Below are 14,627 nucleotides of genomic sequence, written 5' to 3' on the forward strand. Positions count from 1 at the left end.
AGCCCCCGCCGACCCCACGCCGTGCGGGTCTCGACTCCACGCCGTGCTGGTCGCGACTTCAACTCCGGCGCGGCCCGCGGCCGACCCTAGGTCTCGGCGTGAGGCGGAAGTCTGCGTGGCGGGGCCCGGGCGCCGCCATCTTGCCGCAGGGCGGAAGTGAGGTCGGTGGGCGGGGCCTGCCACCCTATTTATCCGGCGGCGCCCCGCGCGCCTCCGCCTTCTCTTCCCGGTTCTTCCCGGAGTCGGGAAAAGCTGGGTTGAGAGGGCGAAAAAGGAAGAGGGGGCTGTGCCTGGTTTCGCCTCAGGGTCTTGGCCTAGGGCGGAGGGGGCCGGCGGCGCCCCGCTCTGCCGGTGGAGGCCTTGGCCGCCGCCGTCACGCCGTGTGGGGAGTCTCCGCGGAGGACCGAGGGGCACTGGGGTCGCGGCTCCGATGGGGAGAGGGGCGCGGGCAGAGACGGGGACCCGGACTCACGGTCGGGGAGCCCTGGCTGGCTGCGGGCTCGGTGGTGACCTTGGCAGGGTCACTGCTCCCCGGGCAGCGGCGTCGCCCTCGCCGGGAGGTCCTTTCCCTGCACTCCCGGGGGTCCTGCGTGAGGCTGCGGCGCCCGCTCGAGCCGCTGCGCAGACCCTCCGAGACCCGGGTGGGGGCCCCGGGTCCACGCCTGGAGCCCGAAAATCCAAGTTTGCGCTTCTGGAAGGGATGGATTTAAAGGACTCTTACTTGACTCGGCATTTGTAATTTAACGTGAAGAATAGCCTTTGCTGTTATTTCCCCCACCCCCACCATGAAACCATGAAACATTAGGCCAAGTGAGGCAAGGAAACATCCCCCATGGAGTAGTGGTAAACCTCTGCGGTGTGTCCCCGGCGCCTTCACATAGCTGTCCTATTGCGCTGCAGTTTTGAACCCTCCCTTTTCAAACATTTCTTGGTTGCTCTATCAGAAGACGGTCATTCTCAGGCGGCTATGTCATGATTTGCCTGTTTTCCTGTTGGGACACTTAGGTCCCCGGTGTAAACACGCTGTAGTGAACATCTGGTGCGTTTAACGCTTTTTCTTCTTTTGGATTGTATCCGTAGGATGACATTTCTTGACTGGTGATAACTGTCCAAATGATGTACTTTTTTTCTTCAGTAATTTTTTTTTAATGTAGAGATCATTGTAGACCCACGTGCAGTTGTAATAAATAATGCAGACACCTCAAGCACCCTTTTCTATTCCTGGTCAGGACAAACACCCAGGTTGTGGGTTCCATCCCCACAGGGGTATATAGGAGGCAACCAATCCATGTTTCTTCTCTCTCTCTCTCTCTTTCTCTCTCTCTCTCTCTCTCTCTCTCTCTCGTCAATAAAAATATCCTTGGATGAGGATTTAAAAGGAAAGTAACACTGATACAGTCAAAATACAAGACACTTCCATCACCATAAGGACCCTTCCTGTTGCCCTTTTATAGCCACACCTTCCTCACCCCCACTCACCCCCAGCAACCACTAATCTGTTCTCTATTTTTATACTTGTATTATTTCAAAAGTGGAAATCATTCAAAAATGGAATCGTACATTATGTGACTTCTTTTTTTACTGAGCATAACTCCCTGGAGATTATCCAAGTTGTGTTTATCATTAATTTGTTCCTTTTATTGACGAGTAACCATGGTTGGTTTAACTGCACTTTGAAGGCTATTATGAATAAAGCTGCTATGAACACACATGTACAGGTTTTTGTGTGCACATAAGTTTTTATTTCTCTGGGATTAATGCTCAAGAGAGCAATTGTTGGGTCAAATGGTAGGTGTATGCTTAGTTTTCTAAGAAAACTGACCCTGTCCGCTGGCACTGGTCGCAGTCTGTGGGGCAATCAGCGGGCGATCGGGCCCCAGCTCGCACCTGCCTTGGCCTGGTGCTGCCCGCTCACCTGCTCCACTATCCCGCCATGGTCCCGCTCTCATCGGGGCCCACTAGGGCCAGTAGCACTTCACTGCTGCCTGCTGCCAGTGTTGTGTCAACGCCGACCATGTTCCGTGCTGCCCCCCTGGTGGTCAGCGCATGTTACAGCAAGCGGTCTAATTCCCGGTCTCCCAGTCAGACTCCCAGTTGAACGACCACCTGAGGGGACAATTTGCATATTAGGCTTTTATTATGTAGGATATCCTTTCAGCACCATTCTTTTTTTTTACTTGTTCCAACACCTCCCTCTTCATTTTCTCCCAAAGAGCATTCATTCTTTTATCTAGCCTCAAAAGAAACTTGTTAGTCATTACTAACTGAACCCTGTGTAATCACATCTGTGATTCTTCAGATCTTAATTTTTTTAAATAACATTTATTGCATTTTATTTTTATACTAGAGGCCCAAAATGTGTCCATTTTTTGGGGGGGGAGTGTTCCTCAGCCTGGCCTGTGCCCTCACACAGTCCGGGAGCCCTCGGGGGATGTCCAACTGATGGCTTAGGCCCAGGCCTAAGGGGGAGTGGGCCTAAGCCATCAGTCAGACATCCTTAGCACTGCCGCGGAGTGGGAGGGGCTGCCGCCACCACCACTGTGCTCGCCAGCCATGAGCTTAGCATCTGGCTGAGCAGTGCTCCCCCCGGCCTATGGGAATGCACTGACCACCAGGGGGCAGCTCCTGCCGTGAGCATCAGCCCTCTGGTGGTCAGTACACATCATAGCCACTGGTCGTTCTGCTGTTCGGTCAATTTGCATATTAGCCTTTTATAATGTAGGATATTTCATAGTAAAAACAATCTAATTCTTTTCTGATCATTTAATGAAACTAATTAGCTCTTAAGAACAAATATAGTTTTCTGGGTATAAGTGGCAAACGCTGGGGCCAGGAATCAAACCCAAGACCCTTCAGTGTACAGAAAGACGGTACAACAAACTGAGCCACACCAGCCAGGGTCTGTTCCCATGAATTCTTGATGGGTGTTGCAAATACTAAATGAATAAAGAATTGTTTTGAATATGTGTCAGTAGAGTAAGAGCAATGTGTGGTATGAGGATGCTGTCCAAGTTCAAGCTATAACATGTTCTTTATGAGTAATTTGTCCTAATTTGTTGCCATCATTTTGCAAGCCATTTATTTTCAGGTTTTTCTTCATCTTCTTGAGCTCTACATATTGAAGAGCTCTAGGGCTCAGTCCTCAGAACTCTTCCCTTTTTTCTCTATACTTAACTCCCTTGGTCCAGTTTCTCGGCTTCAAACTTGTGCTTATCTCAATCTGGACCTCTCAGGGGTGTGTATCTCTGCCTATCTCACACCTCCAGTTGATGTCTGTCCTCATCCAAACTTTTGATTTTCCTCCTTGAACTACTCAAGGCTTCCCCATCTCAGTACATGGCAACTCATTCCTCTAGAAGTTCAAGTAAAAAGTCTTGTAATTATTCTTGACTCTCTCTTTCTCTCATGCAATACAGCTGATGTGTTGGCCCTTCCATATATATATCCAGAATCTTACCACTTCTCCCCACCTTCACTGACATCCCATCTTGGTGTAAGCTACCTCTTTTTTTTTTCTCTGTGATTATTGTAACAGCCTTCTAACTAGCCTCCCTGCTTCCACCTGTGCCAGCCTCAGTGTAGTCCCAACATATTTCACACCAGGTCAAGTCTCTGCTCTAAACTTCCCAGGGGGTTCCCCTTTCAGAGTAAAAACCAGAGACTTGGGATTGGCCTGTGCAGCTCTGCCTCATCTGTCTGTCCACTCACCTCCTCTGTCCTCAGCTCCTACCATGCTTCCCTCACTCACGCTGCTCCAGCCACACTAGTCCTCTTTCTATTTCTGGAACAATCTGACATGATCCTGCTTTGGGGCCTCTGTACCTGCTGCCTGGAGAGCTCTTCCCCCACATAATTCTCCATGGAGCCCGCCTCCCTCCTCCCTCCCTCTCTCCAGTCAGGGTTTTTGCTTTGTTTTGTTTTAATCCCAAAGTTACCTTCTCAAGGAGGCCTTCTCTCATGACTCTATTTAAAATTGTACCCTCCCACTCCCCCAGGACATTCCCTATCCCTATTCACTGACTTATTTTTCTCTGTAGCACTTATTGTCTAATAGAGTTTGTTTATATCTTTCTTGCTCTTCCCAGAAAGTAAGCCCCAAAGAGCATGGATTTTTTCTCTCCTCCCACTACAGCGTCAGCATTGTCTGAAACAGTGCCTGATACATAGGAAACACCCAGTACATTTTTGTTGAATGAATGAATGAATTCCAGTTTGTCGTGAGACTGAGTCACAATGTGGACGTACATTAGAACAAGAAGGGTGGCTTGTTTCCAGGTGGATTGCATCAGCAATTTGATGTTGGCACCATTGATGTACAAGCCATCTTTGTGTTGTGTCTTCATATGTCTTCTCTATAGGTTTTTCTGCATGCAACTCTGTGAAGAGAGTAAGTGTGGCACATATTGAGTGAGGGGCTGAGAGAGCCTTTCCTAGTGGCAGCAGTGTGTGTCTTCAGTATGTGTGTCTTGTCCCTGGCACCCTGCCACGCAGGGTCCAGAGGTATTCCATGGGTCCTCTGTCATGCTATTCCACCTTGGGTATAATGTAGTGACTATCCCAGTACCATAGTTCTATCATGTTAATCCTTCTTTCATTTCACCTGCGAGTCTTTTTCATTGTTCTTCATCTTCTTCCTTTCAACTTTCTTTTGCCCTTTCAACATTTCATTTCTCTAGAGGCCTTAAGTATAATTCAGCATCTTTCCATGTCTTAAAATTGTTAAATATTTCCGTTTTCAGAAAGCTAAAAAAAAAAAGTGTTATATTCTTTAGTTGAGTGAATACTCAGAAATTTATCTAGTTTTTAGAATTACTTTAATGCTCCGTAGAAAGATCAAAATAGGTGGCTGCTGAGGGTTGTAGCAGGTCTAAACAGAATTTCAAAAAGATAAAGCAAATAAGCACTGAGAAACTCACACAGTTCTTATAAACAGTCATTGCCCACTCCTGTCACTGTCAACACATGCAAATGAGCAAGGTCGTTTTTCTGGGCAGTCTGGATGTGCGTGCATTCCTTGGCCCAGGAGATCATCACATTTAGGTCAACCTGGAGGGAAGACACATACACATTTTGAGTCTATAAAGTGCATAAGCAATAGTGAGACTGTGGGTTTGGTTTTGTTTTTTCACTTACAGCCTCATCTCTGTTACATCAGACCCTATGTTTGCTCTGTGCCTTTCTACCATGAAGAACCAGCCTTTGTGCTCATGCCTGAATTTAAATCTAATTTTACTTCTTATGGAGTGAGTCTCATTTCCTACCATCAGTCTTTTTAAAGCACGGTGGATGGTTCCACCTCTCAGGGTTATGAGAATCGCATGCCTTGCGTTGTGTCTTGGTGCTTCATAAGTGCTTTTGTTATTGAAGCATCCATCTTCTATAAAAACTGCTGTTTGAAGTTTTAACCCTGCATTTTGGCTTCTGTAATGCTTGCTGGCTTAAATAGTACAGAAAATAAGACTACTCCCATTTCAGAGAGGCCATTAAACCTTCCCCAGACGAAGTTATCAGTGCTAGCACCAGGCCAAGCCTTTGGTTGAGGTCTCAAAGCCCCCAGCACATAGGGGCTCTTTAAGAACTTGCAAAGGGGACCAGAAAACCCCATATTTGAGAGACAAAGAGGGTAAGAAGGTATAAATACAGGAAACTTTCTGTGTGACGGGGCCCAGAATTGGAGAGACATTTTCCTCTGGGCCCGTGCGTAATAATAATAATAATAAATGTAACTCCTGCTCTCTAAGCGTTGCTTGGTTCTTCTCCGGTTTTCTGTAACATTATTATCATCACCATAGCTTAGCTAAATTACTCAATATGGAAACTTCTGAGCATGCCCAAAAATGGAGAGAATAGCTTATTAAATCTCAGAGTACCAGCTTCAACAGTTATCCACTCCTGCCTAGTTTGTGTCATCTACCCTTCCCCCCCCCCCCCCCAAGACATACTAAACCAATAAAGAATTAAGTACCTGGCCAGTGCTCAGTGGTTAGAGCGTAAAACAAATCACAGATTACCATGCTACTCATCCAAAATATTATAATATTTAATATAAATTGTCATATCATAATATGATATAATCTGGAAGATATTCTTTAAAAACAATAACCATAAAATATCATCAGAGCTATAATTCCTAAATATTGTCAAATATCCAGTTAGTATTCAAATTTCCCAATTGTCCCACAGGGTGTTTTTTGGTAACAGTTTGTTTAAATCAGCATTCAAATATGGTCCATATTATTTAATATTTTACTGGAAATATAACTAAGGCACAGGACAAGATTTTCCTACAACAGTGATGGCGAACCTTTTGAGCTCGGCGTGTCAGCATTTTGAAAAACCCTAACTTAACTCTGGTGCCGTGTCACATGTAGAAATTTTTTGATCTTTGCAACCATAGCAAAACAAAGACTTACATTTTTTATATTTATTTTATATATTTAAATGCCATTTAACAAAGAAAAATCAACCAAAAAAATGAGTTCGCGTGTCACCTCTGACACGCGTGTCATAGGTTCGCCATCACTGTCCTATAAGTATGTTCATTGCAGTGTTATTTAGAATGGAGAAAAAGCAAGAGAACTTAATCACAAACAGGAATGTATGACCTAGCAATAGAACATATTCAGCAACTGAAAACAATACTGTAGAAAGACTGCATGAATAGAAAAGGTGCTGGTAACTGAGAAAAGCAGGTTATATATATCAGTATTTCTACTTTCCATTTTTGTTCATAAGGTAAATATCTCATTTGCCTGTATCTGAATCGTAGGGGCACAAGCGACTTTAATTTTCTCTTAACTGTTAGAATTAAATCTCATCTTTCTCCAGCGATCACGTACGACTTGTGTAATAAAAGGTTATTACAGATAAAACTGCCACAGCAGTGCCTCTTGGCAGTGGTTTGGTTTCATGTGGAGGGAGTTGTGTTTGGCACGCTATGCTTTCTTCCGACCATGTGTTTCCTCATGTGATCTGCTGAGCACCCTCTGAGGCAAGAAGAGGCAGAAACCTTGGGCGGGCCGTGCCTTCACCGGACGCCAGCATGCAGCTCTACAAAAGTGCCTTCAGAGGGCCATTGTTCACTGCTCGGGATACATCATCTCATGGGCTCTCCACATGCCACCCTGCCAAGGTAGGAGGCAGAGACATGCAGGGACTGGCCTTCCTTTCACAGAGGGGGAAACTGAGGCGCAGAGAACCCTCAGGTTGGTCGTAGAGGCTGACTGTGGCCCAGCTGTCTGATGCTGGCCATCACCATGAGATTCTGTTTTGCATCTTTTCGGGTTTCACCATCTCAGTGTAGGTTTGGCCAAGGGAGTGCTGAATCCCGCCTCATTGTGACATACCACACCGCATTCTGCGGTTCGGGATCTGACCAAACTTGCTTGGGTTCTCCACACCCATTTAGGGTGGGATTGGCTTTTGCTGGTCTCTGCTTTCAGTGAACTATTCACTTTCTGTCCACTGTCACCTCCTCTAACCTTTGCTGCTGATGTCCGCAGCCCCTGAGTCCCGCTCAGTGCGTGTCCCTTATGCTGGGCTCTGGCCGCCTGGGGCTCTCTGAGGTCCTCGCCAGGGCCTGCCCGCACAGTCTGTTGTCTCCTGACTGCTGTCCCTGCACCGAGCCCTCCCCACCCCCACCACGCTCCTGCTTCCACACGTCTCCACTTGGCTTGGCCCCACCTGTGCCCTGGAGCTGGTCCTGATTCCTCCTTCTCAGAATTCTTACCTGTACCCGGCAATTTAGTTGTCTATTTCTTGTTTCCTAATCGTGTCTCTAAATGTCCATCTTTCTCCCCTAAAAGACTGTGGGCTCCCGGCAGGCAGACACTTGCTGATGTGGCTGTGATAACAGCTCTGGGCACTCCTCGTGTCCCAGGCCCAGAGCTGGGTGATTCACATGTTTATCTCACTCAGTGATGACAATAAACTTGTGTGATTATTGCATTTGATAAACAAAGACACTGCAGCTCTGAGAGGTTAGGTAACTTGTCCAGCGCCACCCAGCTAGAAAGTAATAGACTCTATTAAATAGAGCAAGAATTTTAACCGTATCTGTCTGTCTGCAAAGGCCATGCTTCTCCACACGGCACGTACTCACTGCTGGTTGCTTGGTTCAAATTTCCCTGCGGGTTCTTCACAGCGGCATCCACAGGGTCTGCATTTTCTGCGGATCCTTATCAGTAGGCAGTAAGTATTCTCTCTGGCCACTGTGCTCAGGGCTTGGCTCCTCTGAGCCCAGGTAGTTGGCTAGAATCCGAGCACTCCAAGCTCTGTGGGTCCCTCCCATCCCCACTTTCTTGCTTCTGCACACCCTTCACAGCCCCACGCTTCTCTCTCTTGTCTCTCTCTGCGTAAGCAGTCAGACTTTCCCCAGACCACCAGGGTTCTCTTGGGCTTCGGTAAGATAGCTCTTGATAGAGTTGGTAAGAAAATGGAGCTGTGGATTAGCCAAAGGCCCAGAGGAAAGAAACTAGACTAAGACTGATACCGCTGCCACCCCACCGCACCCCACCCCACACACTGACGGGCACCCAAACCCCATCGGAATCCTGCCCCTTCACAGCCACCCCCTCCCCCAATCAGAATCTTTGCTTCAGGCTCCCGAGCCCTTGGGCTAAGCCCCACCCTCTCCCAGCATCCCAAAGTTTGGGGGCTGCATTCAACTGAGAGATTTCCAAGGAGAGGTGTGTTGGAGGGACTTCTGCCAAGGCACGTGTCCTGGGAAAACGGGGAAGGGGGCAGCCACCGCCGCTGTCTCGGAAGACAGCCGCGTTGCTCCCTTCCAGACCTTCTGCCCTTTCCCCCTCCCACCAGCCCGGGAGAGCAGGGACCGAGCTTGCTTATTGTCACCTGACGCTGGGCAGCCACTGATCCCATTGGTGGAGCCAGATTGGGTCTGGCTCTCCCGTTCCTTCTCGTCTTCTCTGCCTCTCTCTCCTCCACATCGCTTTGCTTTTGCCTCTCCTCGCGATCGGCTGGGAACATCGCCTCTCCCGAGGCAGCAGCGCGCTGCGGAGCAGCAGGGACTGCCTGTGGGGCATGGAAGAAGCCTCCTTCGCCGCCGTGAAAGGAGCAAGAGGAGCCGGCGAGCGCTGCTGCCTGTGACCCGGGCATCCAGCCCGCTACCCCTCTGCCTGGGGAGCCCATCCACACAGAACTCTCTCCCTTCCCTCCCTTCCAGGTCTCCCTCTGCAGAGCCTGGTGGAGCCAGGTGAGTGCCCTTCCTCTGCTGTCAATCCCGAGAGGGCCCTGGGTGGCCATGGGCTAGGAGCTGGGGGCACGAGGGTCCTGCCACTGCTTGCAGTGCCTGCCTGGATCGCCAGGGCCAACGACCTTGTCCCCTTTCCCCCAGGCCCTTGGCCAAGGGGTTAACAGCTGGATCCTGTCCCCAGGGCACCACAGTTAGTCACCCCGTGACCATTCTGCTGCAGTCAGCGATGCCAACAGGGACAGTGGGGTGGCGTGTGGTGCTTTTCTGAATGAGCAGGGGCAAAAGGTATCATAGCAGTGTGTGCTCCATGCTTGGGAGGAGACTGGAGGTTTGCCTGCGCAGATAGTTCTGTCTGCATGCACTTATGTTCATGTGTGGGTTTTAACTGCTGTGTGGCATGTCTAGGAACATATGTTTCTTGTACATGTGACGCACATGTGTGGAGGGATCACTTATCTGAGTAGCCTGTGAATACATGTCAGTAGGGACAGTGTGGAGCAGCATATTTGTGGGTGGATATGTGTGTAGGAGTACATGTTGACGGAGGGTTTCTATGTGGGAGGTGCGACTCGAAGCAGAAGAGGGTAGGTAGGTGGAGAGTGTGGGCAGAAGCCCCTGTCTGTGGGCAGAGCTGCGTAGGTAGGCAAACCTGTTGGCATATAAAGGCTCGGCTTTGTCAGAGTGTGGCCAGAAACAAACATATTTTCAAAGTCTGTGTCTTTGAGCCTTGAGAAGACTTGAGGGTGAATACCAGAATATGGGCAGAGGTTGACGTGTGTGCAAACAAAAATACATGGGTGCCAGCAGGCATATGGGTTGCATGCCCTCCTGTGTCAGTGCCATGCATGCATGTTGGGGTCTACGGTTCCCCCCCTAAATTACGGCTTTGTGAGAAGGTGTGCATACATATGTGTGTGTGAGAGCCTGTGGACTTAAGCATGTGAGGGTGCATGTATGGAGGTGACAGCTAGTGGAGGGGAAATTGCTGGGCAGTCTTAGAATGTGGAGAGTGGCAGAAGGTCCCTGGGTGCATAGGGGAGTGGGTGGGAGTGAGAATGTCTGAGGAGGTGTGTGCAGCCTGTCTGTGGGCATACTTGGTGTGTGCGTGTGTGTGTGTGTGTGTGTGTGTGTGTGTGCTCGAATGCGCGCGCCTGCCTGCCTGTGGGTGTGTGAATGCTTGTTTCAGGGTGGATTCACACAGGAGTGTGGGTGTTTCTCAGGTGTTGTCTCAACCTGTCTCTCACACCCTGCCCTTCCCTGGTCATCTGGGCTTGGAGAACTGGGTTCATGCCCACCTTTGGCCCACCCTGGCTTTCCTGCTTTCCCAGTGTCACTCATGGCCGCTCTCCCAGTCTCGCGTGGGAGTCGTCTTGGCTCTCCCAGAATGTCGATGGGGGAGGCTGACCCACGTCCTGGACACCTCAGCACCAAGCCGCTGTCCTGTCTCTGGGAGACTGAGGAGGACTGAGGCAGCGGCAGGTGCCCCCCCCCCACCCCCACCGGGTAGGCATGTACTGCATGGAGACAGCCACCGAGGCCCTCCCTGGGGTGGACATATGTCTGTGTTGGTGTGTGTGGGTGCATGTGTGAGTGTGTGTGTGTATGTGGGGGCACATGCCTGTCTTGCTGGGGAGCTCTACACTGGGACCTCAGAGGATGGTATCTCCTCACCGCTTCACAACTGTCCCCAGGAATTACAAACTGGTTTCTTGTCTAGTTGTTTCCAGACACCCTATCCCGATCTGTTTTATTTGGGGGGGGTGCCTGGTAGCACCCCCATGCTTATCTACCATGAGATTCACGAGGCCCACTGGCATTTGGCTGAACCACACAGCAGGCAGGCATACACTTTAGGGTGGAAAGCTAAGATGTAACAAGGACTCAGGGAACACCCTGGGACAGGTAAGGGCCATCACCCAGATCCTTTGCCCTGTGCCTGCCACCCAGGCAGCCCACAGGTTAATTTAGAGGTGCCAGGCTCCAGAGCAGGCTCCGTTGACAGGAAAGTGTGGGTTGAATCTTCTGGAAGCTATAAATAGAAGTACCTGCTTTCGAAGGCACAAGGTACCCTTACCCTAGTGCCTGGGTGAAGAGAAGAAGAGGGAAGGAGGAGAAAGGAGATGACACGCCAGAAATCTGAGCTGTGCTGGGACTGGGCTTGAGGAAGAATCGGGAAGCATGAGCTCGACTGGGTACTGAGCAGATGTCCCAGGAGAAAGCCCAGCCTACACTCAGGTTCCTATCCCAGAGACGGCCCCTTCCCTCCCCTCTCTCCCCCCCACCCCTCTTCTCAGGGCTCCAGTGCGCCAGGCCAAAGTCAGGGCCAGAGTGAGTGCCTCCTGGCTAAGCACAGAGAGAGTGGTGGTCCTTTCCACCTGGGAGAGCAGCCAGGGGAAGAAGTGCAGGGGGAAGGAGTAGTGGGGGGTGGGGGGGAGAAAATGCCATTGCTTGAAAGAAAAGGACAGAGAAGGAAAACTAAATATTGGTAAAATTATGTGCACCCGTGCATACATACATGCCACACATGTCACACACACACACACACACACACACACACGAACACAAATTCCACCTAACGGTAAAGGGCTGAGTGCTCCAGAGTCAGACAAACCTGAGTTTGAATCACTTCTTAACTGTGTGACCTTTGGCAACTTAGTAGCCCCAACTTCAGCTACCTCATCTGGAAAATGGGTGTAATAATAATACCTGCCTATTGGGAGCTTACATGAGATGCTGTTTGTGAAATAGGCAGCACTTAGCCTGCCACAGGCGTCAAAAGTAAAACTAATTACTTAAGAGAATCAAGTGCCAGAGGAAAGAATATACAGCAGTGGGAAAAGAGTGAAAGGGAAAGAACGATAGTGGAAAAGTTACGGGTGGGGGAAGGTCTGTAGTTTGTACTCCCCCCGCCACCAGTGGGTCCATGTGCACTTGCACTCCCAGCCCTGTGTGGTGGTGACCCCTGCTGAGTGCCCCGCCCCCAGAGGAGGGGTTCTGATCCCCAGAGCCCTGCACCCTTGGCCTCCTGGCTGCTAGTGTCCTCCTCCTGCCTGCACCCTCACACCCATGTCCTTGGTGGGTGCTTCCTGTCTCTCCTGTGCCTCACACTGTTCCCTCCACCCCCACCCCTTTCTCCTTTCACGCCTGCTGGCTGAGGGCCCCCTCCTCGGCTCCATCTGCTGACAATCTGTCCCGCCTGGCGTTCTCGGCGTTCCCACTGCCTCTGCCACCTGTCAGGTGCCGTCTGCTCTGCAGACCCCTCTTAGGAGAGCCAAGAGCCCGGGGGATGCCCATCCCACCTTCATTCCTACCCTCCAGTCTGCCCTGTGCAACCTTTCCATCCGATTCGATGGGGCAGGTGCAAATAACGGCTCCTCCAGGTCCCGCCTGGAAAGGAATATTGGGAGGAGACATTCCCGAAGACTGCATGGTGGTGCTGACGCTTCCTCTCCTCTCCTCTCAGTCCCCACAGGAGCCGAACCAAAAGGGAGCATGGAGCTGCTGTCCACTCCCCACAGCATCGAGGTCAATAACATCACCTGTGACTCCTTCCGCATCTCCTGGGCCATGGAGAACAGTGACCTGGAGAGGGTCACCCATTATTTCATTGACCTCAACAAGAAGGAGAATAAGAACTCCAACAAATTCAAGCACCGGGTGAGCACGTCTTCCTCACACCTGCTCTGGAGGGCGGCAGGATGACACACGCCTAGAGCAGACAGTGGGGAGCTGGAGAGGCCTGATTCCAATCCAGGCTCTCCTTACTGTGTGATCTTGGTAAAGTTAGTTAACCTCTCTGAGCCTGAGTTCCTTTGCTGGCAAAAGGGGAATAATAATCATGGCAGCCCCTGTAGGCTTGTGAGAGGCATCTGTGAGGTAATGTTTGTGTGCCGTCTGGCTCGGGGCCCAGCACACGGTGAATACCGTTATCGGCATCGTGATTAGGACAGGAAAACCCAGGTGGGCCACGACATCACACTTGGGGGTGCCTTGTGGACTGGGTGGGTAACATGGGCTGTGGGCAGGAGTGAGGCCCTTTGCAGGGTCCTTCAGGCCCCTGTGATCCTCTCTGCCCCGGCCCTTTGGCCTGTTTGCTGGGTTTAGAAAATGCATGTGCGAGAGTCCCCTGTTGGCTGGGGCGTCCTTTTCCTGGGTTAAAGCTGGTGTGGGGGTGGGTGGGAGGAAAGCTCCCATCTTCTAAGCTGGAGGAAAGGCAGGGCTAGAGTGAGGTGGGAAGAAGCTGGTTCCCACGACGACAGCATCATGTGGGTTACTCACCCTCTCTCTTTGGAACTGGCTCCCCGTTCTGGGTGTCTTTTGGCAGGCCAGTTGCCACGGTGACGTGAATGTTCAACACCACCCCCTTAACCTCCTCCCCAAAGAATAAGGCATATTTTCCCTTCCTCCCTGGCTTCTCAGCATTGGCCGTTGCCGTGGAAACGGCACTGCAGTGTGCAGAGCTCTCGAAGTCTCCCTCGAAAACGGAGGTCTGGCCGCCCTCAACTTTGTGGGCTTCCGCCCCAGTGGCCTTTCTCCTTAGCTCCCAAGAGAAGGGGCATCAGGCAGTTAAGGATGGCGGAGGCTGCGGAGTGTCTGTGTGGTCTTCCCCATGGCCACTGCTTGCTCCTGCAGAGCCTGGTGGCTAGGACACCCGGCATCAAGTCACTGAGACTCTGGCCCTCTCCAGGAGGCACGGGGTTGGGGGGAGGTCTGAGGGAATGCCAAGGTTGGGCATGACCCCCAATTTGACTCTTGGCTCTCGGTCTGCACCCTATGTCTCAGGATGTCCCCACAAAGCTTGTGGCCAAGGCTGTGCCCCTGCCCATGACGGTGAGGGGCCACTGGTTCCTGAGCCCCCGCACAGAGTACAGCGTGGCGGTGCAGACCGCGGTGAAGCAGAGCGACGGGGAGTACCTGGTGTCCGGCTGGAGCGAGACAGTCGAGTTCTGCACCGGAGGTGAGGCCCGCCGGCCTGTGCTTTTGTGCATCCGGTTTAGTTATGGTCAGGAGGGGGCTTCGTCTTTTTAAAAAATCTTTTATATATCTGTATCTATATCTATGTCTACGTCTATATCTACTGGTATACCTCTCTCTCTATCTCTCTATCTCTCTCTCTATATATGTAGATATTAATTTCAGAAAAGAAGGGAAAGGGAGAGAGAGAGAGGAGTCAATGACAGAGAATCACTGATTGGCCGCCTCCTACATGCCCCCCACTGGGGATTGGGCTCAAAACCCGACATGGGCCCTGACTGGAATCAAACCGTGACCTCCTGGTTCAGAGGTTGACGCTTAACCATTAAGCCGCACTGGCTGGGCAAAGGGGCTTCGTCTTAACATAGCAGATGCTGTGACCACCTGCTGTACACCAGCACCAGGCTTAGGCCTTCAGGGAAACACAGGTAGATGAGAC

General features: G+C 50.8%; 2 protein-coding genes across 3 annotated transcripts in view; one reads left to right on the forward strand and one right to left on the reverse strand.

The window, feature by feature from the left end:
• POLR3D (polymerase (RNA) III (DNA directed) polypeptide D, 44kDa) overlaps window positions 1-163 on the reverse strand; it is a 4,466-nt gene extending 4,303 nt beyond the window's left edge. The window contains exon 1 of the mRNA XM_006778292.2: window positions 1-163. The gene's annotated coding sequence lies outside the window, so the exon portion shown is untranslated.
• Window positions 164-8,010: 7,847 nt separating this feature from the next.
• Window positions 8,011-14,627, forward strand: part of PHYHIP (phytanoyl-CoA 2-hydroxylase interacting protein) — a 12,460-nt gene continuing 5,843 nt past the window's right edge. The window contains exons 1-4 of one of the 2 annotated variants that reach the window (XM_015557760.1): window positions 8,011-8,190; window positions 8,893-9,214; window positions 12,678-12,871; window positions 13,997-14,171. In XM_015557760.1, the coding sequence (XP_015413246.1) occupies window positions 12,707-12,871; window positions 13,997-14,171 (340 nt within the window). In that variant the 5' untranslated portion in view covers window positions 8,011-8,190; window positions 8,893-9,214; window positions 12,678-12,706. Of the gene's footprint in view, window positions 8,191-8,522; window positions 9,215-12,677; window positions 12,872-13,996; window positions 14,172-14,627 lie in introns of those variants that run through there. The other variant, XM_006778293.2, reaches the window with a different exon arrangement.

This window comes from Myotis davidii, unplaced genomic scaffold, assembly GCF_000327345.1.
Source record: "Myotis davidii unplaced genomic scaffold, ASM32734v1 scaffold448, whole genome shotgun sequence".
Classification (NCBI taxonomy): domain Eukaryota; kingdom Metazoa; phylum Chordata; class Mammalia; order Chiroptera; family Vespertilionidae; genus Myotis; species Myotis davidii.